Below are 27,870 nucleotides of genomic sequence, written 5' to 3' on the forward strand. Positions count from 1 at the left end.
ACCGCCAACCCGCCAATCACTGTTAACAAAATCAAAATTTTGAAAATTTCATTCCCTTCTCCCACTGTCAAATTCGCCTGTGGAGTTAGGGGTTTGGGTTTCTTTTTGTTCGGAGTATTCGTGTAGTGAAAGTATATTGCTCTGGAAGAGGCGTGCGAGGAAAATCTGGTGGTTTTGAAAATAGCGATTCCATCATTCAAGAATGTACCAAGCGAGGCGAGTTCCTTTCGGAAAAGAAAATTATGTTGACCAGCGTAGGACACGGGCGGTGGAGAAGGTTAAGGACAGACGAGTATCAAGGCAGACCGGATTCTTCATCAATAGAAATATTGCTCCGGATCTCTTGTCAGTATCAACTGACATTAAAAGTAGGTATTTCTCGTGAAACTCATTAAACTGTGCTTGAAACTGATCGAAATTGTTTTATTGTTAGAAATTGATCGCGAATGCGATTGGAAATCGGAGAGTTTGGACATTTTCATTCTGACTTTGAGATGATTCCAGTTTTTAAACATCCAAATTCCAGTGGTGGTGCCAACTGATTGTATTGTGTACCGATCAAAACTATGGTATTCCAATCAGTGCTAAATGGACCTGTCTCTCACAAATTGCTTAAATATCCTTGTGTAGGCATTACTGTGAGGTGCTTAGTTGTTCCATCCAACTCCAGACTCAGCCCCCTTCGATTTATCCTCCTCACCTCATAGTGAAATTTTCCCACCTTAGGGGTACTAAACTTACTTTAATGAACTCTTTGCCAATTTTCAAGCTTCTCATTTTAAGGATTTTGCGTGATAATTTTTTAAAAATTTTCTTCATGCAATTTGATAATTCATTCAATTTTTTAAGATGCTGAGACCAAAACAGTCAGTCGTTCTGAGAAGTTAAAAAAATGGAAACAAGAGAAGGAGGCCTTCAAGAAAGCTGAAAAGGCAAAGGAAAAGCCACCCTTCAAATGTGGTGCAGTTCATTACAAACCGCCTCCCGTGCTGGGGTCAGAATGCCGAAGATCAGAGAGATTAAAGAATAACATTAGTAATTTGTCTGCATCTGCAGTGAAAGTTGCTCATGTAATGCCGGAAATTTTGAATCGGAGAAAGACGGTCAACAAAAGGCAGCCTATTCGAATCAATGTAAGTTATATCATTTAAGTGACTCGACTGAACTTTGTTTGTTTTATATTGAGTTTTCATATCTTTTTTAACCATTCTTCCAGGCTCCTAAAAAGTCTTTTGCTCCTGCTTCCCGCGATTTCAAGGTATGTTTCTAATGTCTTTCTTTCATTTGATTTTACTTTGCATATTTCCATTTTGCGTCAGGCACTAGCTTTCTCTTATAGTTAAATCCTCTTAATATGTGGGATGGCTCTTCTGTATGACATGTGGGTAAATGGTTTTTCCATCTGGTTTCATTCCAAGTTATCCAGCAGTGTATAGTAAAACGTTTTTATTTATTATTTGTATTTTATAGTTATATATTTTAATTTTTTGTAATTTTGTTTATTTTGTGAATAACTGTGAAAATGGTGATATGCATTGTGTTGTCAGTGAGTTTTGTGTACATTGTGAGTTTAATATTGAGTTTTCGTTTTAAAATTCTTTCTTTCTCGCAGGAATCTAAACAGTCCTTTGCTCCTGCATCACATAAGTTCAAGGTATGCTTCTGTCTTCTTTTCCTGTTATTTCACCAAGCATATTTTTTCTTGCTTTTAAATTGCATTTTGGGTATGGTAATTGCTTTAATATCCTTGACATAAAAATCTAATTAATACTCCTGCCTCATTGAAATTGGAGTGCCAGTTGTTGTAAAGAAAGAAAAAATTTAGTTTTGAAGTCTAAAGCACAGTTCGTACGCAGGTTTCTGCGGTGATTACTTGAGTTCAGCATTCTTTCGGGCTGCATCCGCGTCCGTTGTCGAAGAACCACAACAGTTTCGCCAGCTCTCCTGCCAGCGTCCTCAGGTGAAGGATGAAGGATTGTCCTTCGGGCTGCATCCTTCACCTGAGGACACTGGCAGGAGAGCTGGCGAAACTGTTGTGGTTCTTCGACAACGGACGCGGATGCAGCCCGAAAGAATGCTGAACTCTAAAGCACAGTTTTTGGAGAGAAATAAATTATTATAGGCAATTAATCATACAGTAAAAATGGTTAATTTTGTTGTTTTAGGTCATATCCGTAAACAATATTTATTGATCCTACCTCCAAAAAAAAAATTCTAGAGTGAGCTTTAGGGACATGGATGAGAAAAATAAGTAAAAACAAGTTGGTTAGAGTCAATGTAAGAGAGTCAATTTTAGGTATAAATTGTATGTTATATCAGATAAGATGACAAATATAAAATTGAATTATTTGTCATTGGCTGTAACATCATTTTTTTAAATGCTTCTCTCTCTCATGTGAATTAAGTCCACAAGGGGAAATATATTTCTGAAACATATAATGATTGTTTCATATAATTCATAAGCCTGATGTAATTTATTTTATAAGTAAAAAATCAACAAAATTCTGTGATTGATTGGACCTAATTGAGTAATTTATTCCTTCATAATATCTTGATGTGCCTATTACCCACATAAAAATGTTAAATATTTAACTTTTCAACCACATTAGTTTAAGCTGTGTGTTGATGAATAAATTCTTTTGGACAAACCCCTTTACTGGTGTCTATATAATGGCATAGTCAGGATTTTTCTCAACAATTTAAATAGAATTAACAACAGAAATCTTCTGCTGCATAAATAAATTACTTGCCATTCGAGCAATAAAGTTCATCCTGTGTATATTGAGATGGTGTATGTATCATTGACAGGCTCCAGATAATCTTCCAAAGATTAAAGAGGAAGGTACACCACCCGATGTGAATGCAACTGTGCAGAATGCAGACTATTCAATGATTTTCCCTGCTCAGCTCAGTCCTTGGATTACAAAACGTAAAGGTAGCTTTGGAAGTAGGGAGTCAGAATCACACTCAACTTGTTTGGTTGAAAAACCAGTCAGCGTGAAGAAAACTCCACTAAAGAAATCAGCTGAATTGAGTAAAGGTAAATTACATATGTGTATATATGCTGTTTTAATGCTGCATTATTAATAGTATTTTATATGAGAAGTCTTTATAATTATCGGTATGACTTTGATGCCATTTCACCCATTTTTCTCTGTTTGCAGATTTTTAATCAATAGATTCAGTCTCTAATCTGTGTTTTGTCATGACTGCATGTGCCAACATTTAAACTGAAATTTCCTCTGAGATGTATGGTAGAACTTTGACTATCCGTGTTAATTGAAGAGAAAGAACAAATGGATAACCAGGGGTGATCAGGGGCCCTCGGCTGGGGCTCATGTTGGGTCCCCCCTTACCGGTGGATTTGGGGTCATCCCTCGAAAAATTTTAGGAAATTGCATGTTGGCAAATAGATTTTGACGTTATTCTAGCTCTTTAAATACAGGAAACATAATAACCGACCCAGGTTTTGACATGTACATTATGTTATTTTCAAAAGTAGCAATATACAATTTTCAAGCTTATTTATACCTTAGACGGGGAGGAGGTCCTTTGATGGTGGGAGGGGAAGAGCTAACGAGTAAATGGATTTCTTGGGGTCAGTGGGTTGATGTGTTGAGTCTAGGAGAACATGCTCTTAAAATTTCTAATTAGATATTTTAAGAACATGTCATAAGAGCAATAAAACCTAGGTTGGTCAACGAAACTTTTGTTGAACATAAAACTCAGTGGATCTTTTAATATGTTACCTGTCACCAAGTTCTACCAAATATTGCCATCTAGCACTATTATAATTCATTTTCGGGAATACGTCTGCGTGCTTAATATTTAACTCAACGTTTCGTTCCACTTACTGGGAACGTCGTCAGGAGAATGAAAATATAAACACCTATCATACCGTTGGAAAAACTGGTCCATTGTTGTCAAGGTATTTAAAAAAGTAAATAAAAATAAAATAAAAGCCAACTTCTTTAAAACATCTACTATAAAAAGGAAGATGAAAAGTGGAATATTGTAATTAAATTTTCGAAATGTATCTCTTCCACACATGGCTTAAATTATATCCATCATCCCTGTTAAAATTCATAGGTCGTTTAGAAATTTCTATCGCCTCTCTAATAAGCCGTGGATAATATGCAGATTTTCTTGCAATGGCTTTGGCCTCATCCAGGAGGATCTTGTGTCCTGGCCCCGACATAAAATGATCGGCGACAGCTGAAGTTTCCCATTGCCTTGCCTTCAGCGCCCTTTCATGCTCTTTCAGCCTTGTCACTATCTTCCGTTTGGTCTGTCCGATGTAACTAGACTCACATGAACACGGAATCTCATATATGCCTTCCATTTGTAATGGGGGAACAGCATCAATGACGGATGGAAGTAGGTCTCTGATCTTCCTCAACGTGCCAAACCTGGTTTCAACGTTGGCTTTTCCAAGGATGCGAGCAATCCGGTCCGTTGTTCCTGATATGTAAGGCAGAACTGCAAAAGCACTTGGTTTTGTTTTCTCCATCGGGGCCTTGACTTCCCTTAGAGCTCTCCTAATGAATGAATTAGCATATCCGTTTCCTTTTAAAATAGAAATAAGATGTTCCATTTCACTTTCCACGCTATCTTCATCAGAAACGGCAAGGGCTCTATGTCTTAAGGTCTTGATAACGCAGGACTTCTGACGCGGGTGATGGTGTGATGCCGCGTTTAAGTACCTATCTGTGTGGGTCTTCTTCCTAAAGACCGAATATCCCAAGCTTCCGCTTGCCTTTTTCTTACTAGAACATCAAGAAACGGTAAGGAGCCATCTTCTTCGATTTCTTTGGTGAACTTGATGTTATCATGAATATTATTCAGGTGTTCATGGAAATATTCAAGAGCCTCTTTCCCGTGTGGCCAAATAACAAAAGTGTCCTCAGATAAATAACATATAAATCATCAGAAATCTAAAATAACATAGTAGTAGTAGTAACACATTTATAGTAGATGTTTTAAAGAAGTTGGCTTTTATTTTATTTTTATTTACTTTTTTAAATACCTTGACAACAATGGACCAGTTTTTCCAACGGTATGATAGGTGTTTATATTTTCATTCTCCTGACGACGTTTCCAGTAAGTGGAACGAAACGTTGAGTTAAATATTAAGCACGCAGACGTATTCCCGAAAATGAATTATAATAGTGCATCTAATCGCTGTGAAAACCTTAAAACTAAAATTGCCATCTAGCATTAAGTTGATCTTAAAAAACGGATAAAAAGTAATAAAAAATAGTAATTGTGTAAAAAGGAATATGTTCTACGAAAAGTGAGAATTTTATATGTAACTTATAAAATCAATCATATTACATTATGATACCATTATCTATTAATTAGTGAATTTGTTCGTTAAAACTGTGCTCAAATTAAAAAAAAACTCCAAAATAAAATTTTCCCATAACCTTTCAAAAAAGATTAGGCTCTCTTTTATCTTCTAACACTTTTCATTTATTTATTTCTCCAAATAATAAATATTTTCCCATTTACAGTCAAGTTGACTCATTTTTATTGTGTGCAAAAATGAGTCAATGCAGACTTAACACCGAAAATATTTACCCATGACAACAAAAATGTTGAAACTAGTTGAGGTGAAAATCAAGTATGGACAACATCGTCGTTTTTAGTGTATCAACTTGGAATGAAGTTGAACTTGGTGAACTTATAATCTTCAATTGATCTAATAATTTAAGAGTCTGTGATATCTAATTTATACAGTTGGTATAGTCTATGTGTCTTATCAGTAAGATTCATTGTTTGACCATTCTTATTTCATTTTTTACTGTTCTCAGGCACTCCCGATGCCCTTCGCATTATTCTTGGGAAACGATTATTTGAAAAGTCTCTTACTACGCCAGACGTTCAGGAAGTGAAAATAAAAAAACTCTCTCCCAAATGCAGGACACCAATTCTTTCAGAAGAGGATGCAGCTTGCCTTCAGAATTTTAAGTAAGTTAACACAACAATTATGGCCACAATGTGGCCACACTCTGGCCGTACTGTGGCAAGGCATTATGGCCATAGTGGGTTGCCATTATGGCGCCATAATGGTTTTGACCCCCGGCCACACTGTGGCCAAAATAAAATAAAATTATATATAAAATTTTATAAAATTTTAAAAAACAATTTTAAAAAACATTATAAAATGGTAAATTAAAATTTTTGGTTCGCATCTAATTTTCCAAAATATCATTATTTTTGCATTGATGGGCATATCTAGGATTGAAGGAAGCATAATAATACTAGTAAAAAGGAATTATTATATGTATAAATATTAATATATATATGGTGCATACAATAGAGTGGTGACTTAATTTTTTTTAACTCAAGAGCATGTAAACAAGCTGCCATGTTGTTTATTTAAATGAATTAAAATTAACAATAGTAGTGAGGAAGCAATAATGGTAGTGAGGGACGCGAAAAGAAAAATGGGAGTCGTGTATGGAGAGAAGGAAGAGATAGACGTGTTATAAAAGATCGGGAGAAAAATTAAAGTAGTGGTGTATTGAGAGACAGGAGGAAAAGTACGGCAGAATTCAAGATCGGCAGAAAGAAGAAGAGGACGCAGAGAAAAAGCAGGCGCCTACGAGAGAGAAAGAGACCGGAGGAAAAGGGATACGGCAGGACTCAAGATCCCCACTGGTGCAGTTCATGGCAGTGGTTCAGTGAGTGGTAGTACATACAGTACAAATGGGATTGTAATAGTCATGGCGGCTTGTTGATGTTGTTTATGCTCACGAGTTTTAAATTGTAAAGTTTCTTTAAAAAGTGTTACAAAAATCATTTGTTAAGTAAGAGAAGTGGAAAAGTAAACTAAACGTTACAAGCATTTGTTTACTTCAATGGCAGACTTCCTCCTGGTCTTGATATGTTGTTGGAATTCTGCCTTGACTTTATTGATTTGATATCTTTTTCTTGTATGGCTGGTTTTAATTATTTTCTCAATTAAATTGGAGTTAAGAATGTTCTAAGTCATAGAGAACATAAGTAAAAAGTTTTGAATCATGCATATTTTGATGCCTCAAAAATATTGTAACGTTTTAATTAATTCCTCTCTGTTTCACGTCACTTACAAATATTTTATTGCACTTTAAATGATACAAACTCGCGGGAGCAAGGGAACACCCGTCCGCCATAACTATCACAATCCGACTCCCCTCTTTTTACTTCCTCCCACGCCGTCAACAATCACAACAATTACCTCACTCCACCTCTGCTGCTTATTATTGCTTGTATTACGTCACACCAAAAACCAAAACAAACCACTCAAAATTAGGTGTTACAATATATCATTTCCTTTGAAAGTTGATCCTTGCCTTTCCATTAAAGATGCTTACCTGAGTTACATATGTACCTCTTTTTTATGCCCTGAGAGTTGTTCCAACTGATTTGATTTGTGATCATGAAATTGCCATTGTTCTTATGTGAATGAAATTTAGATTGGAATGTATTGGTGGTATTTTATACAGAACTTTTTGCTTTCGCGTATGCATGCCTGTGTTATATTATTTACAGAATATTTATCTTTTGTGCTAGTTCTCTGTATGATGGTGAGATGAATCGTCTTGATGGTGTATGCTCTCTGTGGGACAACGTTTTGGCCAGTGACACATGCGATGGAATTCCAGCAGATATGCAAGATACCATACGCACCACAGTAGGTCAGACAAGGCTGTTAATGAGGGAAAAGCTAGGTCAGTTCAAGGATTTACTGAAGCAATTCCAAGCAAAGACCTCAAAAAAATCGCCTGTTATTACCTCTGGTGATCTGCAAGGATTTTGGGATTTGGTTTCCATCCAGGTTGGTCTTTTTTCCCTTATTGTTGTTCTTTTTTCTCTTATCTTCTGGAGTAGTAGCTCATTTTTTTACCCATAACTCGGCTAAAATCTAAGTGATATTCAGTGGGAACTTTAAGAATTATAGTGGCATCCTAGAAGTCCAGTTTTTATTATCTCTTGTTTAGATTTTTCTGTTTGGAAAAATTTCTCCCTTAATTGCCATATTTATCTGAAAATAGCCTTCTCTGGTATTTTTTTTCACTACTGCGATGTTTGATGATGCAATTTCTAAAAACTACTTTACTTGTGCTTGAATACAGCCCCATCATGTGAAGGGGGTTTGCAAAACATGATATTTATCGTCTAGCATACAACTTAGGAATATTGAATGTGATAGTGTGTACAGTTTGCTTTTACAGTTTGCTTTGTGAATTTTTTTAGCTAGAATACTTGTTCCTTAACTGTCATTACGATTATGTCTTCTCACTATAAATTTAGTTTCACAAGACGTGATGACAGTAATGATTTTCTAAAATCTAAGATTCTATGGTGCATGGAGTTACACCAGTGCTTTTTCTTGTGTGATGAAGTAGGAGCCTGGTTCTTTTTTGTGCTATCTGATGATTATTTCCATTGGTTATTTCAAAATATTTTGAACAATAAATTAAAAACCTCAACTTCAATGCTTACTGTTGTGTATGACCGCTAAAACTAATAAGTCCTGTGATATATCCTATTTTTACAAATTTTTATTTTTTTCTATGTATTACAATTTTTATATTTTTAGGTGAATGATGTTGATGATAAATTCAGGAGATTAGATCAATTAAAATGGAATAATTGGATTGCATGTGAAGAGCCAAAAGAGGCAAAGGTCCAGCCTGAAGTATTTCGAAGAAGGAATGTGGGGAGTAGTAATGTTAAAGCAAAGAAACCAGTTGCAGGAAAATCTTCTATTAAAGCATACATAGCAGGTATTTAAATGAACAACAGCTTGACGTGCCAACGAGACTTGATCTTATGGAATTGTACAGGAATAGTTATTTTACTACTATTCCTGTACCCTGCATTTTTTTTAAAGCTGACATATACGAAATACTGTCAATAATACAGAAGGTTAACATGTTATCATATGTAATTGTAAATGGCTAGTGTCCTAACACCCCCTGCCACACGCCTTTTTAAGCGGCTTGTGGGGTAGTATGGGGGTGTAATTGTTTTTAAATATGATGGGTTATTTTCGATAAATTTCTTGTCACATTCTAATGTCCGAAAATAGACCATTTCTGAGAGAACATTGGCAATAAAATAAAAAAAGCCAACTGAACCCATGGTAAACATTTCTTGCTGATAATGTAGAAATCTTAAATATATAAAGTCATGTTGGAACTTTTCTTGCTAACTCTCACAGAAAATTTATTTTGGAAGAATAATTGTTTCATATGTCATGAAACGAACATTCTTCGTCAGAGTGGATATTTATACCAGCTCTGAATCTGAAAGAATCTGTGAGGATTATTTCTAGTCCATTGGCTGTAAACAATATCTCATCATAATGGAAATTGATCTCATTGTTACATTGGACCGAAAACTTCTTATAACCACTATTAGTAAAACCTAATGGCATTAACTTTAGCAACTTGGGCTTCCTCTTACATTGTGGGTGCAGCAGGAAATTTCATAGTAATATACCTATCTCAGTGAATCCAGAATTTCAGAATGTGGAAAGAAAGCAAAAGGCATTGATTGTGATGGCAGATATAGAATTCTGTTTGGATTTGAAGGAGAAAACTTTGGCTCGCCATTTAATTATTGTACTGGCCTGGAAGAAAAATTTGCAATACGCTGTGCGTGGGGTCATTGTGAAGAACCCCAATTTCCTTAAGGATTCCAAGCATTGTGCTCCAATCTATGTTGCCAAATGCCTTCTCTAAGTCCACGAATGCAGCGAACATTGGCTTGTTCTTTTCCATTCTCTTCTCAATGAGCATTCTCAGGGCCAATATTGCTTCCCTTGTGCCTTTTTTTTCTGAATCCAAATTGGTCCTCATCCAAGTACTCTTCGTTCTATTATTCTATAGATGATCCTTGTCAGTAACTTCGACGCATGTGTAGTTAGGCTTATGGTCCTAAAATCTTTGCAGTTCTCCACTCTTTTCTTCTTAGGAATAGGGATTATAATGTTCCTCTCAAAGTCCTTTGGTATCTCACCTGTCGAATACATTTCACTAATGATTTTGTATAGCTGGTTCAATGTCTTCTCTCCTGAATTTTTAATTACAGTGGAACCTCGTTAAAGCGAGTACGGGCTATAGCGACACCCCCGCTATTACGAGAGATAGCCGATGCACCGTCAATTGACCCTATAATAAGCGTGTTAAAAAATTCGTTTTTACGAGACCCTTTCGGTGTTGGCTCTCGCCATAGCGAGGGTTTCACCGCCGGAAGACTTTCATCAAGACTCTTTAACCTCTGTAACCTCTAGTGATCTGTTAGAAATGAAGTTAATGGAGTGCTCAGTCTCAAATTCATGTGGTAAACTGTCGTTCGATAAATATAATGATTGACGAAACAATGCTTTGCATGATTTTTATTCAGTGCGGCGCTTATAAATTTTTTGAATAGTTAGTCGTTATTTGAGTAAGGAAATTTAGTGATGCAAAAAAACATCGCCTTTCGTCTGGATTTATGCTTACGTTTATCGGATAGATGTTTATCTGTCGCCGCACCACTCCTGTTCCTGTATATCTTTTCGCAACAGTTATATTGGCTATTACCGTATATCTCCGAATATAGTCCCCCCCCGAATATAGTCCCCCCCCCCAATTTTGAGACCTCAGTTTTGGGAAAAATTTTAAAATGTAAAGGAAGGCAATTTTTCTGTGGTTAGCAAGTTAAGATTCTAGATTCGATAAAAACTATTATTTTCTGTGAAGATTAAGAACAAATCTGTTCACATATTTTCCATCACAACAAAATAACTATACCTAAAACATGTTGTGATCCATTGCATGTATCAGTAATTCATAGTTCCTTAACCAGATGTAATGAAGAAATGAGAAATTTTTTTAAGTATCCAAGGCTATTGTATTTTTTAAACCTTCACAAATTATTAATATTTTTGATTTCCAAATGACTACAGACAATGTCAATATATAAGCTTTAACTTAAAGCCCATAAGCAGTATTGCATTTGGCCCTGAAACTTCCTTAGATCCAGAGTAACACAACCATCAAGTCATCACAAATCCAAGTGACCTGAAGAATTTAGGAAATCTAAATAAAATTGTGTTAAATAAATTATAAATATTATAAAAATATTGCTATCAAATGCCTGCTAAGCAAAACAATTAAACTACAGGACTTACAAATATCAAAGTAATAAAATTAAGAAATAAACTTTTTCCAACAAACATTAAAACTGAAAAAAAATTATATCAATTTTCAATGCCTCGTCGCGAATCATTGCATAAGTTACACAAAGAGCTTCTGCTCTGCATTTGCGCACAAATTCGACGATATTTTCCTCTAATTCTTTGAATCTGCCGCATCGAGACCCCCGAAATGACTTCCGCGATGTATTAGCGCTTTGCAAGCGCTGTAAATACTATGATTTACGGCGTATTCTGCAACGGCTATTTTTAAATTGGCATCGAAACTCCGTCTTTGAAGGCCTCTAATCTGCGGCAGGATTGATCCTCATCTTTCTACTTGATCCATCACCTCACTGTTGAACGTAAAATTATTTTTAATAAAGAAAATATCGCGGAAATAATTGCGAAACGTTATGCGACGTAATTTATCGATCCTATTTACCCTGACGAATTGAAGATATTCCTCAATAAATTGATTACACTTTCGATGCTGAGTCGCTGTATTTCGATCAAATGCAGTAATGCCGGCGCTTCTGGTTTAAAGTCGTCGATTATTGCGCCTTTTCAGAAACAAATGCATCACCTATTGCGCATTCTTGTCCTGCGAAAGCGGTAAAGGCAGTGGTTGTAAACACGAACCGCACGGGCACATGGACGTATAGTAGCTACGGACGCAATGAAATGCTAAATCGTCACGAAAGGTTCACTTTATCTGTTTATTTTTCGCAATTATTTAAATCGTGTAGTTATTAAATGAGCGACGGGTACATATACTATTGATTCAATTCTAGTGTTCGATTAATGTAATGATAGTGTGTTTAGTTTTCATTTTAATTATTTACTGTTTTGCGTCATTAAGTGATCAGTGTCGATTGAATTATTCTAACAATACTTTTCCAAGAAAAATTAGCGGCTACCCGATGGATTCCGTGAAAACGCATATTCGATATGCTATTTGAATCGGAATAATCGTATCTGTACAACATTTGTGGTAAAAATTGTCTTAATTTCCGGTAAAACGTGGCAGTATTTACTAATATCTCCGATTATAATCCTCATAAATATACTCAAATAGAAAGACTACGAGAACATTAGCCATTGTGCCGTTATTTATTAGGTACTTTATGGTCACGTTTAGTATGCTAAACTGGATTACACTCGATTATAGTCCCCCCCCCTTACTTTTCCGCGGCCATTTTTGGAAAAAAAGGGGGGACTATATTCGGAGATATACGGTATTTGTTCCACCTCCGGTAAAGCGACAATTCGCTATAGCGAGTGTTTATTAGTGCACCGTGGGATGTCGTTATATCGAGGTTGCACTGTAGTTCTGCAGGAATGTCATCAATGCCAGATGATTTATTTATCCTGAGGTCTCTTACAGCTCAAATTCTGTTCTTAAAATTGGGGCTCCCATGTCATCGGCATCCACTTCCCTCTCGTTTTTGATACCATTCGTTCTGAGGCTGCTTCCTTTGTACAAATCTTCCAGATATTCCTTCCATCTCTTCCCTTTTTCTTCGTTTTCAATCATTAGTTCTCCGTTTTTGTCCCTAAGGGTATTACATCTTACACCCCTTTCCTTAAAGTGGTATCTCACTGTCCTATAGATGGCCTCTACTTTTCCATATTTAAGATTGTTTTATACGTCTTTACAAATATTTTTCATCCACGTTTCTCTAGCCTTCCACGCTTTACGACATACATATTTCGTTCCTTATTGTCTTGTAACAATTCTGTCCTTCCTCTGATTTCGCAGCCTTGTATTTTCTTCTTTCTTCGTTGAGATCTAATACTTCATGCATGATCCATGGTTTTTTCATTTCGACTCTTCTTTTACCAAGAACTTCCTCAGCTGCTGCCTGCAGACCACTTCTAATGGTTTTCCAACTCTCTTTCACTGTTTTATTGGTCGTGTCCTCCCCTATTCTCTTTTCTACTGCTTCTTTAAAAGCCAGTTGATGCTGAACCTCCTTCAATTTTTCAACCTGCCATATGTTTTTCACGGCTTTCTTCAATTTTTAAAATTTAAGGTGGCATTTCATCAAAGCTAAGTTATGGCCACTATTCGCGATTCCAGCCAAGGGAGACACCACCTGGCGGAGAACGCTCGAAACAGAGGAACGATGGTCATGACGCGGTAGTGCTATGAGGAATAGTGTATATGAGACCTTTACACTGTTTTATTGACTAGTTACGGGGGGATACCTACTTTTTGGTTTCAAAGCAATTATTACCGTTACTTGAGGTTAAATATTCTTTAATTCTACGACCCTGTAATAACTGCAGCAGAAGTGGAATTCTTTCAAAGCGAGGCGACGGCTGTTGTTCCCGCACGTAGGTAGGAGCAGAAAGCTCTTGCTTAGGACGATTTTAATGGAGATACGTTGGTTTTACATGTTATAACTATTAATATAGTGTTATTTCAATTGAAAATCGTTCATGTGTCAGGTTATGCAAAAAAAGTAGAAAAATTGCTTATATCCAATGCATCAAAGTATCCGATATCCGTGATCGCGATTTTCGAGATTTTCATTATAACATACTCAATATTTACATTGCCATTATTATGAGCAGGATGGTATTTACCCGTGTTAGTCTGATAAATGTGTTTTTTTTCTTCTGTGCGCGATATGATGTGCTATTGAACAATTTACCTAAAGTTGCTGAGTATAGTAACTCAACATTGACGTTAAGTATCAATAGCAAGGAGGATGAACCTACTGTACCATTGAAAGAACGATTTTTAACAGCGTCTCACGATGTAAATTAGTAATATATGAACTATGGTAAACATTATTAGCTTATTTTGATTGATTCCAGGTGTCAATTCAGTAGACAATTCGAAGTCATACATAGTCACAGAACATACTGCTTTCAGACAAGAAATGGATGACTTTCACCTATTCAAGGCAATGCCAAGTTTCATTTCGACTTTGAAATGTAATAGTGGGCAAATAAGCTTAGTCCCCAAATTCCTTTCCCCGTAGACAGTTACAATAACTCATTCATCGGATTATTATTTAACTGTGATACCCAACTTAAGTTCAAAACCCAGCCAATTTCATGTGATGCTCCGTCGAATAAGCATAACCTGGTGTTAATAAGATTGCTATAAATACTATTGTTTCTACAGAATATTACAAAGATAATATTGCAATTCCTTTCTGAGGTAACCGAACGATTAAAACTAATATTATTAAGACAAGTACTACTTATCATACTATTACATGATTCATGTAAAAATATCAGGCCATTCAGTTTCCTTCTAACCATCAGCGGTTGGATATCCAAAATATGCATTGTTTCTCTGTATGGGATATGTTTAGTATTGAATCCACCATAGTAGTTTAAAATTTGCTTTGTACCCTTTCAGTTGTAATCACTTTGAGCAAATGAATGTGTTTTTGTAACTCAAAGCAGACAATTTTTAAAACCTAACATACATACGAGCCTTTTGCAAATTACCTATTAATTACACCAACTTGTATATTTTCATCTGAGGAATTATTAATGAAATTATTAAATGTAGCTAAATTAGTAGTAGTAGACATTATTTATCTGAAACCTTGCTGTTCAGTAACTACATACTTCAACATGGGGATAAAGAACGAATAACTATCGTCTCCATGATTTTACCAAGAACTGGTAGTCAACGAAGATGTAAATCAACGGTAAAGATCCTTAAGTCTTCCTTAAATTTCTAAATTATACCAAACAAAATCATTTCCCAATGGTAAATCACACCAAATAACTATTTCGTTCATTTATTATCCGGAAATATGATAATAATATAGGTGAACACAGCAATCCACATCAGTGAAGCCCACGGCTGTGGCGCCCAAATACAACACGAAATCTGCCTGGAATGGATTATGGTCCCATGTATTGAAGCGGCAGATTGTGTATGAAATACAATTAAGTTCTTTTGTAGTGTATTCGAAAGAAATGGCTAGGAAGAAACGCAATACGAGTCGGATGGATGCAAGTCGAGAATCAAACTTGACTGGTAATGATTAGGTACATTATTAACACCTTTAGTTACATCGTCAAGCAGTTTTCTTCAGTTCTAGATCTTCTTACGGACGAAAGAAGCCGATAAATACACCATATGAAGGTTTTAAAAGAATATTTCTATCTTACAAGCTCTTGATATTATGGTTTATGTTCTCTCCGTACGCCAATGCTTTACGATTGTTTTGATTTTATCATCATCAACCATCATTCTGGCGGCCATATTGGAAATTTACGTCACTGACAGCAGCGCCGCCATCGGTCATTTGAGTCTCGAATTGATGTCTGCCCCTGGATAACTTTTGCAGTCCTTCACCTGGTTCCTGAATCTTTGTTTCACTAGAATGTAGGCGATTTGGAATCTTCTAAAGTCTCCTGGAATCTTCCACGTGCATCACCTTCGCAGGGGATTTTTGAATAAAGTGTTGGCAACCACTATCCTGTGCTCAGTGCAGAATTCAAGTAGCCTTTCTCCTCTTTTATTTCGGTTACCTAACCCATATTTCCCAGTTATCATTCCATCTTGACCTTCGCCGACGATGGCGTTCCAGTCACCTAAAATAATAAGACTTTCTTCCCCTCTTACCTGCTTAATAACTTCCGCTATATCTTGGTAGACATCTTCTACTTCTTTGTCATCATAATCTGATGTAGGCATGTAAACTTGCACCACTACAGTAGCTGCGGGTTTAGTATCCATCTTCACCATTACTATCCTTTAATTAAACTGCAGGTAGCTTTTAATACGATCCTGGCGCTCTTTCTAAGCATTATGCCTACTCCAGCAATACCATTTAGCGATCCTGTGTGTATCATTCTGTTGCTTCCACTCCAAAAGTCTCCTTCTCTGGGCCACTTCATTTCGCTTATGCCTACTACGTCGAGGCCCATTCTTCGCATCTCCACCTTCAAGTTCCCTAGCCTACCGCAGGTACAAAGTGATCTAACGTTCCATGTTCCGATCCTTAACATTCTATCACCTTTGTTGGATGTACCCTCTCGAGTAGTCCCCGCCCGGAGATCCGAATGGGGGACTAGTTTACCTCTGGAATATTTTACCCGAGAGTATTCCATCATGTCATTATATAGATTGAGTGGAGTAGCTACGACTCCTCGGGATGATAATGTGGTGGTTTCCCCTTGCCTTCCACATCGCAGTACTACAGCCGTGAGACTATATGTTACCACGACCATAGTGAAATGAGTGTTGCTGTACCGACCAGTATGGTCTCTACCTTTGCACATGTGAAGAAGAGCTGTTGCCGCCTCCCCCGGGTGATGAGAGGCATAATTGTTGGCAGCCCCCAGTCGCCAAGTCACGGTATCTTCACAGGTTTCAGTATCATTTAAATGGTCTACCTTACCCAAGGGTAGCCCAATACCCCTCAGAACACCACTGCTTTTTGTCCACGGCTGCTAATTCGACGAGAGAACTCGCTTATCTTGCAGCTAACCTCTATATCTAAAGGTCGATCCACCATCCACAACCCGGTGGATGCACTCAGTGGCTTTGAGCTCAGCCGTGAGCCCTTACTGCTAAGAGGGGTAATATAAGACGAGGGGTCCGGGTACCTGCCCCCAAATTTCGAGGGTAAAGCCTAAGCCCTGCTGTGTTAGATCCCGAAACAAAGACATTGCACACCCGCGACCGTCATATAAGGGGGAGAGCTAGGAAATGTATATATTCGGCATTCGTTCACTTGTGTAGGGAAATCTCTGACAAAAATTTGCTGCTTTTGTCTCTCGGGTCAAGAAACGTCCACATGCATATTTTCGTCTTTAGTGGGGAAAAGGTTAAATGCCAATTTTGTGCAATAACATTTTATTAGATAAATAGGTGGAGCACTTTCTCATGTTCACTACAATATCATCGTTTTCACTGCTTTTTGAAAGTGCTTTTATTGTAGCATAATTACAACGTGAAATTTGTTTTTTGGGAAACTCTTTGTGTGCACAACTGCCCACATCACTCACTCATTCATAAACATGAGAGCTTTGCTATCTTCGTCAACTCACTACAGGGATACCTTGTGTCTTTTAGAAACAATGTGTTAGCATGCCAATCCTTCTTTTGTTGCCCTCCTGGGTTCTTTCCATAGGGGCATCCTGTGGAACCAAGCAATCTACAGAAAAATCTGTGGAATATTTTTATTTATAGAATGTTCTTTCATTTCTTTGGGAGCAGCAAATCATGGTCTCGCTAATGGTGGTCCACGCAACACTAATGACAGCGTTGGATTCCCTATTGTATCCCTGGAGGTTACGTCGGGCTCTCACCGTGGCAGCACCTCCTTTCCTTTTTTCCTTCCTCTGTCCTTCCCCTCCAAGAGTCTGCAGGCATAAAAGTCTGGGACATAAGTCCCGGCCTGGGTCCGCCCTGGGTACTCGTTTCCACAGTAGAACCAAGCTACATATCACCTTTGATGAGTGAAAATAATGAAAATGGGATAAAATTCCTATTATAATGGCTATGGGAGTGTAGATTTGTGAAGAAAAACTACTGGTTAGTGTGATAAGAATTATTATAGTATGTACCGTGAATATCTTTATATTGACATTTACGGGACTAAAATTTTGACTTGGTGCTGTATGGAGGTTCCCCTGCAAAAACATATCAGTAGCTTGGACTTATTTACTAACCCTCTAGAAATGAAATGTACTGCTGTGTTTTTAATCAACCTATTTTTAGGTTAAAGCGTGCACGAAGGAATTTTCATGGTAGAAAATTCTATTTCAATGAATATTTATTAAACAAATTCGTAATTTTTTTTGGAAGAACTATGAAATGAAGAACTACTAATACTTTTACCTAGCAATAAGAAAGATCATGTTTCGATTAAATGTTATTTTTGTATTTACAAGAAATTTTAACTTGTTTCCTTTGACACTTATAATTAATAATATTTTTTGTATCTTTTCATTCTCAGAGCAAAGGAGAAAACTTGAAGAGGCAAAAGAGAATGCACAATTGAGAATGAACGAAAATTCTCCCAAGAGTACAAATTCACCTCTACTTAATTTGGATTCCATTGTAAGTTATACCTGCTTTTTCAGTTCTTTTTCTTATATAATTAATTTGTATATTTTATAATGTGTGGCTTAACTATTGTTGACTCTTGGCTATTGTTTAAACCTAAAAAATGCAGTATAATCTCGTTGTTTCTTGGCGAATGATGCCTCGAAGTTCAACTCAGGCTGTCCACTGGGAGAAAGTCTCCATTTGTGCCAACAATTTTGAAAACCAAGTCTGCTTTCTTCTATAGGGCGAATGAGGTGACTAGAAATGTGGTCCCAATACATTGGACGAGATCGGTCTGATTTTTCCCCTTTTATATTTTCTCTTCCATCATTGGTCAACCCTAAAATTGGTCTCCAGGCGGTATTTAAGTTGAAGCTGTTGTGTATGTTGATATTTTTCTTTTCCAGCCTGATATCGATGGTGTCCTTTGTGAGTTTTGTCCAGTACATATGTAATTGTTTGTGGGGCATAGAATTCTGGCCTTGTCCCAATGGTTGGCATGATTGTTTGTTATGCTGTGCTCAGCCACAGTCAGACATCTATAACAGTGTAAGCCTTCATTGTTTAATGCTGCCGATGTTCATTTGCTCTATCTCATTATGATTCCAAGGTCAATTGGCTTGTTAAGCCTCACGCATAATGCATCCGTGTAATATCGCGCACTGTAGTGATTTCTCCGCCAGAATTTGCCGTTAAATTTATCGCAGCCTCTCTCTTTGATTCCCATGTATCAATCTAGAAATAATTAGAATGAGGCGCTTTCTCACCTCAAGAGTTAGATATTATGAATTAAAAAGTGCTGAAAAAAAATTTAACACAGCCGCAGAAGAGCGGATATACAAGCTCATGCGCCCGGCACGCCTCAATGCCGAGCAGTAATTCCGGTGACTCATCGCGATGCATTAGATAGCGTTATTGGATGACTTGTTGCATGAAAACCTTGAGTGTGGGTCTAATGTAAAAATTCTGTTGACTTAAACACGGCCGCTGACTGGGAACATGCTGCCGTTCACGGCAAGGCCCACAGCGTGGCAGAGAATCCTCTCGTCTGAAAGCGGCCTGAATTTCACGGCGTCGTGACGTGAACGGCGGCTGGCGAACAGTCGTTTCATGAGAAAGTGGCCTCAATGTAGCACTGCCAGTATTTCACGCCGTTGACGGCGCACCCCCGAGCCAGATTGAAATGGGCCCCGTGGTGACCACGTCGGCCATCAACGGTGCTGTTCCGTCAACTGCACGATTCGATTCGTTTAAAGACATCCATAGACACGTATGGTTATTTGGAGACATGAAGGGCTAGCAGTTGGGGGAAGATAAGGAAGGAACAGAAAGGATAGGAGGAGAGGGGGTTCTCCTTATTCGCGGATGGATCGTCGGATATTCGGCTCTCCACTGAGCTTCAACGCAAAAAAAAATCATTTTGACATTGGCCAAATCTAATTCTTCAGGTGAGAAAGCCTCAGTCTAGATGTTTCAGGATTGATAAATGCAAAAAAATTTTCAAGCTTCTTTGAATCCGATTATTTTGAGTTGTGTGTGCTTCTTTCACTGCCTTTCCTGACCAATTGGCAACAGCTGTAATCAAAACTAAGCGATTTTGTTGTATCAAGCTACTGTCCTACCTTCCCTCAACACCTGGGTGAGGGGTATCGAAAGGGAACCCACGACATGAAACATTTCGGCCAATTTGTAAGCTATACAGTACTATGGTTATACTGTAACTACCCAACACTCAGTTTGAAAACACCATTGTGAGTGGTTATGTTTAATGGTTGACTGTTTTTTTATGGTGGTTCCATCTTTAAATATCGAACGAAGGAAAGGAATTTTAAAGTTTGTTCGAAAGCTAGTGATACCGCCCATACCAGGGCAAGTGAATTCAGCTAAGAAGGATTTTATTTGAAAGACAGAGTATTACTGTGTAAAGTTTGCGATAAAAAATTTCAATTTGAAGGATGTGACACGATGTTACAGCACATCAGTAGCGATACACATAAACGTGCGAAAGAAAGGGGACCCGCAAAACGACAGCTACCATTTGAACGCACAATCACTCAGTCAATGAAAGCGAAGGAGGAACTTGTTGTTGCTACTGCTGAAGCATTTTTAAGGGCTTTATTCAGTGTATAGAAACTTGACATTCCAAAAATTCTGGAATGGCTGTCGAAGTATACGCATATAAGGAAGTGGGAATTTGCCACTTGCGGATTGTATTCGCCAAGACTACATACTTGAACCATTCATATACCTTGAACCAATGTACATAACTTGAAGCATTTCATTTAATTTTATCAGAAATTTTGTACGATCGAAATTGTTTAAATGTTATTAGTCCAGGAAATGAAGCTCATAAAAGTGCAAAACCTTGCAATTTTTTCAAACTGAATCGATTTGCACAATAATTTGGGATTAGACTAATTATACCCCCTACTTCAAAATCTATATTATGCCGAAGGGCGCTTTTTATTTTTTAGGGGTGAAAACTACCCCTAAAAGCTAAAACTTATAAAATTATATTTTAAAGCTAAATACGGGTAAATTTTAGTTTAAATTATTTGTATAATTATATTTTATGCTTAAAAAATAATTTTAAGGTGTTTCAACCTATAATAATCAACCCTTATTGAGGGTTAACGTAAAAAAGAATTTTCAAACTGAATCGATTTGCATAAAAATTTGTGATTATACTAATCATACCCCTTCAAAAAATATTTTCATACCGAATCGATTTGCATAAAAATTTGGGATTAGACTAATTGTACCCCCTTCTTCAAAATCTATACTATGCCGAAGGGCACTTTTTTTAGGGGTGAAAACTACCCCTAAAAGATAAAACTTATAAAATTATATTTTAAAGATAAATACGGGTAAATTTTAGTTTTAATTATTTGTATAATTATTTTTTTATGGTTTGAAAATGATTTTAGAATATTTCAACCCTTATTGGGGGTTAATGTAAAAAAAATTATTTACCCTAAAAATATAAATTATTTATCACATTGTATCTTCTCATTCACTTTCTTACTCCTTTTATTATATATTCACTTTTTTCTCTGACGATTTTAATTACAGCACAGAAAAGATATAACAATAGGATAAACAGATCAAACTTCGTCATGGTAACATAAACAAATAAATGTACATTCATGAAGAAATTACATGAAACACTATCAAACGGACTGTATGGCTTCCAGTCTTCCAACCACATGCATGCACACAGGTCACTGTGAGTGAGAGCGCACATACTCACATATGTGTATGTATATATACATCTTATGGGGATGTGTGTTTATTTTGTAGCAAATTTGAGTGTATCGTTAGCTTCGAATGTAAAGCACACAAAGTATATACTGGTTATGAGGAATGTTATGTTCTTCATTGTGGATTTCGAATTTTTCGAAAATAAATTCGATTGGTATTTCAAACATAGCTCTTTTATTTTTGATGATAGAAATGTTCATTTAAATAGTATTTTGTAGGGTTTTTACTGACTATGAGGTCATGTGAATAAAATTTTTTTCGAGTCCTTAATTTTGAAAGGGGAGGGATTTAAGGGTTTAAATAAGGTGGAGCTCCCTTGTAAATAGAGGTTATAAACATCAATATGTCACCAAATAATTATTGTACAGAAATTCTAAACAAACCAAAATATTTGAAAATAAAGAAGCTACAATTCATTACTCTTGCATTTTTTTCATATCTCCAGTTTTTTTGGAGTTATTTTGAAAAAAAGAGCATTTTTAACGAAATTGTAGAAAATGGCTTTTCACTTTTACCTCCAATTTTTTCAAAATTTAGAATTGTAAATTAAACAAACTTCTAGGATCACTTAACAATACTTAAATAAAGAGAAATTCTGAAGGGCATTGATCAATTTTGATTAGTGTGGTAATAAGGAGTTGTTTTCACTGATTTTTTCGTAGAAAAGAGTAGGGACTGATCTTATTTTTAATCATAACTCGCTCAAATTTCATGATAAAAAAATTTTTTTCTCTATTTAAGAGAGTTTGTTTTAGATACTTTTAAACAGATTGCATAAGTCTTCCTCGGAAAAAACATTTTTCCCGCTATTTGGTATTGAATATTTCAAATTTAGTGTATGACAAACAAAAGATAACCATCAACAAGTTGTAGCTCGGTCCGAATCGGACATAAAGGAAATATAAAATAAGATTTTTATTTAATTTTGTGTAAGCTACAGTTTTGTAACTGAAAATTTTCTAATAAAATTAATACTTTTCAAGTTATTTGCCTAAAACCGATTAAAATCGTTGATTTTTTCGTCTAAAAACTTTTACTATCAATTGCGAATAACTCGATAAATATTAATTTGACGCAAAAAAAATTGAAAGAACATTTTATTCTTAGAATTCATTTGTCTATCGATTTCTGTGGTCAAAACATAATTAAAATTTTCCACCCCCGAGATGGGGTGGAAACCACCCCCAGGGTAAAAGCGCCCGTCGGCATGATATAGATTTTGATTCTTGGTATATTCCCTACTTTTTGTGAAAATTTCAAGAAAATCAATTCAGTTTGAAAAAATTGCAAGCCAAAATGATTCATTTCCTGGACTAGATATATAAAATGCTTAATAAAATTTTAGGTATTCATGAACTGTGTACCATAAAATAAATGCCTATAAACGTGAAAAAATTGTAGCATTATAATGAGACTGCCAAGATATTCTATAACACCGAAATCACATGGTTTTAAAACGAATTTTAGCAAGAAATAAAACCACTTTCACGGACCTCTACTTATAGGTCCTGCCGATTTTGACCACTTAAGAATGGCCACATCGCTCATTCTAGGTGGTTCCTCAGAGTCTCGTGTGGCCAGAAATACATTTCAATTCTGTGTCTGTTAGGGATTCTGGCAATTTTTCCAGAGATGCTGGAAACATATGGCAAGGCAGCCCTTATGCGTACAAATATTCGGACCAAATTTCTAGTCACGTCATTTGCCCTGAAGACAGTATCCGACTCAATTAAATCGAAACTTGAAGCTTGCAGTTGGTGGAAGGGCTGCATATTAGCAATAAAAGACACTTTGTTACTTCCACAACATATTGTGGAAGAAACAAAGTGTTGTGTATTGCTAATCCGACTCTGTTTTCGAAATGTCAGCACCTATGGAGACCTTCTCTCAGTTGGCAGCCCGAGTTCAACCTTAAAAATGCATCTTATAATGCTCTCTCTTTTTTCCTCGATGGATCTGTGCCACAAGCTGATTCATGCTATAGTTTTGCATTTTCCTCGACTAATAGCACTTCAATTCTTTTATGCCAAAATTAACAAATGGTTTCTATTGGTCATTACGAGCCCAGCCCAGCTTTGTTAGTTTTATAGGTTTTTTTGCCGAGATTATGTGGCATCTAATTACTCTTTAGCATTATTTATTTATTTAGTATTATTATATTTAATACTTTTTTGATTCATTACTGTGGTGGGAAAAAGTCAATGATTTGCTCTTTAATTCTTGTTTCAGGCCACACCAAAATCACTCCGGAGCAGATCAAGTGTGAGGTTGAGTGCCAGATTTTTGTTACCTGAACAAGGTAAATATATTGCATTAGGCTCTCATTATTATAAAGTTCACCTCATCTTAAATTCAGAGGTCTTTGTGAATGCACTTCATATTATCATGTTCTTTCAGAAAAATTAATAAAACAGCATTGCTAAAAGCCATTACATAATTGTTGAAAAAAATTTCAATGTCATTTACATCTGCTTAGTAACCAAAAAGCTGCCTCAATATGCTTTAATGAATTTGCTCCAAGCATTTATTAAAGTCCTTTATCGTGCAGGGGAAAAATATCTCCCTGGAAAAATATCTAAAAATTCCCATGCCATATATCTTGCAGCAAAATATCTATCCTTTAAGTCATCATTTCTGTCTGTTTCTCTCTTAGAATATTGGTGTAACGATTGCAATTTTCCAGTTTGATGGTATTTCTCCTTCAAAAAATCAATATTATCTCTAAGAATGGTGGGTCATTCCATGTCAGTTCATCCAGGCATGACACCCACCGACTCGGATTTTGATGAAACTTGGCAATTTTCATCCTTCCATGTAGGAATGAAATAGTGTAAAATATTTCTTGGCTATCTCTAATAGCTTTTTTTCACGACCATTTGAATTTTGGGTGAAATTGCAGTTTTTCAATGAATGCGGTCTCCAGAGGCAATTGTACCTCCAGAGGGAAAGAATTTGTCTCAGCCATAGTTTTCATCCGATTCTTATGAAAATTTGCAGGTTTACTATAGAAGTCATGAGGATTCCAAAAACTAATTGAAAAATATCCTAAGGGATATTGGAAATTCTCTAAACTCATATGTTTCATAAGATTTTAGAAAATTTTGCGTCAAAAACATTGTTCTATTAAACATCAAATTTTGACCTGAGGCAATATCTGAATGAAGCTAAATTATTTTTTCTAATATTCCTTAAGGTATGACCCACCACCTGTAAAAATGAAATTTGTGGCTTTTTGCTTGCTTTGTTGTTAAAAAAAAATTTTATGTAAAAAAATCCCTTTTCACGACTCTGGTAGTCAGTGTTGGATCCTCCTTCAAGTGTGATGAAATGCTTGTGTTAACTGTTTTCTGTATCTAAGCAAATGAATTTTACAACATGAATCTAGTACATAATAAGCTCAAAAATTAAAACATTTTTTTATGTGCAGGTTGTTTTTCTCCCGATAAGAAAAATATATTTTTGAAATAGAATATTTTAAGGAATTCATAGAACTTATCCATCATTGCACCAGTGCGATCTGTGGTGCTTACTCCCAGAAGGGAGGTGCAGGGTGTTATAGTGCCATTGATTTGATGATAGTTACAAATTTAGAATAATTTAAGACTCGTTAATATGATTGGCGATCAAATAATGCACAAGTATTTACATACTAAAAAAAGCATTTCAATGTGTGATGGGGAAATCATCTGCCGTTTGATTCTTTGTCCAAATTCTCATACAGGCATCCCCCGAGTTACGTAAGAGATGCGTTCCGGCAGACTCTGTGTAAGTCGAAATTTACGTAAGTCGAACCTTTGCGTTAGTGCTTTGGAGATTGCGATCGGCGCGGTGAAATTCTCAGCGGAGAAATGCACGGTAAATTCTCGGTGAAGTTTCATTCAATTCACTGCGATATTCATGAACTCTACCGCATATTCTTACGTTATTAGATACAAAATCGATAAACATTAATATAGTCTGAGAGTTGCATCTCGAGCATTGCCAATCAAAATGCGTAATATTATTCCCAGAGTTGACATCGCGTGGATTCAGGAAAGTGCGGTATCTCAACGCTACATTACTAAACTGAATACTTAAAATTGATTCATTATGTTATACAGCGATCTAAGGCCCCAAAGAATGCATTGTCTACCTACCTATAATCATTATATCTTCTGCCTTTTATATATTACGTTGATCGATGAATCTGGTGGTTTCACTGTCACAGTTAATACACGTAGGAGTGTCTAGGATTACGAGCAAATAACACACAAAAAATACCAGTAACTTACTATATTCTTAGATTCACGCACATACACTCAATCTTTCACGCACGGAAACATACTGTCATTCTCTCAAATCTCAATAAAATAACGTGAAAATATCATCATTTGAATATTTACTTCGCTGGAAACATCGAAGAGTATTTCCAAAGCACGAAGGTAATTAAAATTGAGCATTTATTCAGCCAACTCCGTCATAAACGTGCAACAAAGTTAGTGGGGAAAGCTATCAATGACGCAATATTAATTCATTTACTGTTGCACACAATATGAGAGAACGAGAAAATGCAGCTTAATAAAATTTTCTGCCAGAAGCATGTAAACAATTACGCAATTAGTATCGTGTCAACTTTTTCTTAACTTTTTCGCGGCGTTCATTGCCAACACTCAAATTTCAATGCCGTTATGTGGTTACTAAACAATTCTTTTCCGCGTTAAAGATTTCTGCTTGAACTTCATTTTCTTTTAATTCCATAGATGGAAATTTCCAAACTTAAGGATACAATTTTAAAATCGTTGAAAGTCTGAGTTCGGGTGTGCATGCTGTATAACAAGTTGTATCGTACAGGAATGAGCGCAACCACATCCATCGCTAGAACTGCAAATTTTCACATTGATTGTTGGCTTGGGATTTATAAGCGATTTTTCAACATAAATTAATGAAAATTCTTTCGAGGAATGACAAAAATGGGTTTTTTTGTTATTTGTTATTTGTAGCATGTAAAAAACTTGATAACTATTCGATATTTTTTCTACCATAGGTTGTACGAGCGAATATATATTTCTTCCTGCTCGCATTCGAAAATTAACGTAATCATTTTAAATACGGTTATCGCTTACGTAAGTACGGATTTACGTAAGTCGAGACATATGTAACTCGGGGGATGCCTGTATTCAGTGAGTTTTTTTTCCGAAAGATATTTGCTTCATTGCATAGAGTATAAAGCACTGTCTGGCCGTTTTAGTGATACATCAAAGTAAACATTCCCCTAGCTGACAATAAGTCCACACCGAGATGTTGATGACAAGTGCACTCAGACTTATGATAAAGTGGGGGAAAAGGATACCTGGGCTCAGACGATTTTTGGTCTCTATTTCGGTGATTCAGTAAAGCTAACGCTATATGGACTGTGTTGCAGTTTTTGTTGTTGGCATGAGAAATGACTGGGATGCTTTTTTCGTTACAGTGCTTTCCTTTTCATGATACAGTTTTCGCGCAATATATATAGAATTAATCAACAAAGTGAAGCTAATGGATAAATAGCCTATAGTGTGGAACACTCCCTCCTTTTTGCACCCTGATTCTGTATGACACAAATACGTCTTTGCTGCATGACTTTTTCCTGCTTACATGTTGAAACTGGATATTTTATGGGTTTGAATTGCTCTGATGGTTGTCACACATTTCCAGAGGAGGAGACAAAGATGCATTCTCTTTATTTTGACTTTGTTGATTGCATGGCATCCTGTGGTATCTTCATCGGTCAGCACTGTATAGGATTTTTCTAGAATATTCTTGAAGCATTTATTTTGTTTTGCATGCGTCAATTGATTATAAAACTATGGCGTTTTTTATTTTCATATTTCTTAGGTGTTGGTGTAAGATCATCTCCTAGGTTATCAGGAAGGAAATAGTAGTCCTTTATTTACTTTTACTCCTACCCTCATCTCCAACCAAAGAGTATAGTGGACAAAGAAAATATGTTTTTTAAAGTTTTTTTAATGACTTGTACTATTAAATTTTTAAGTAAAATAAATAAATAGAGTGCATATTTCGTATATCTTACCTTTGACTTGAATGTACTCATCATATTTTTCATAAATAGTTAATGATTCTTCTTCATTTTATTGTGTACAGAGTTGTATGTATGTTCTTTCTTCTTATTATGTATGAAATAATTTTCAGTATTAAATAAAAGTGTGGGATAATTTTTGGATCCATTTCAATTTTTTAATAATTATGAAATGTTCCCTGATGTCTAATATTAGTTCCTACAACTTTGAGAAATTTTAATTAAATTCATACTTGAAGGTGAAATTAAACTTAAATCACCATGATTTTAGGTTGTCGATGGAATATTTTGATATTGTGATCCAGATTTTTATGGGAGAGACTTTCGGACTGGTGATGTCAAATTAAA

General features: G+C 36.1%; 1 protein-coding gene across 1 annotated transcript; it reads left to right on the forward strand.

Moving 5' to 3' along the window:
- On the forward strand, positions 1 to 27,670 carry LOC124169846 (disks large-associated protein 5-like). Its single transcript, XM_046548639.1, has 11 exons — positions 1 to 368; positions 850 to 1,133; positions 1,217 to 1,258; positions 1,613 to 1,654; positions 2,809 to 3,040; positions 5,814 to 5,970; positions 7,558 to 7,822; positions 8,588 to 8,774; positions 18,115 to 18,218; positions 23,697 to 23,766; positions 27,321 to 27,670. Exons 1-11 carry the CDS (start codon positions 203 to 205, stop codon positions 27,362 to 27,364), a joined length of 1,593 nt encoding a protein of 530 aa, XP_046404595.1. The 5' UTR covers positions 1 to 202; the 3' UTR covers positions 27,365 to 27,670.
- Positions 27,671 to 27,870: the final 200 nt, after the last annotated feature.

This window comes from Ischnura elegans, chromosome 12, assembly GCF_921293095.1.
Source record: "Ischnura elegans chromosome 12, ioIscEleg1.1, whole genome shotgun sequence".
NCBI classification, from domain to species: Eukaryota; Metazoa; Arthropoda; class Insecta; order Odonata; family Coenagrionidae; genus Ischnura; species Ischnura elegans.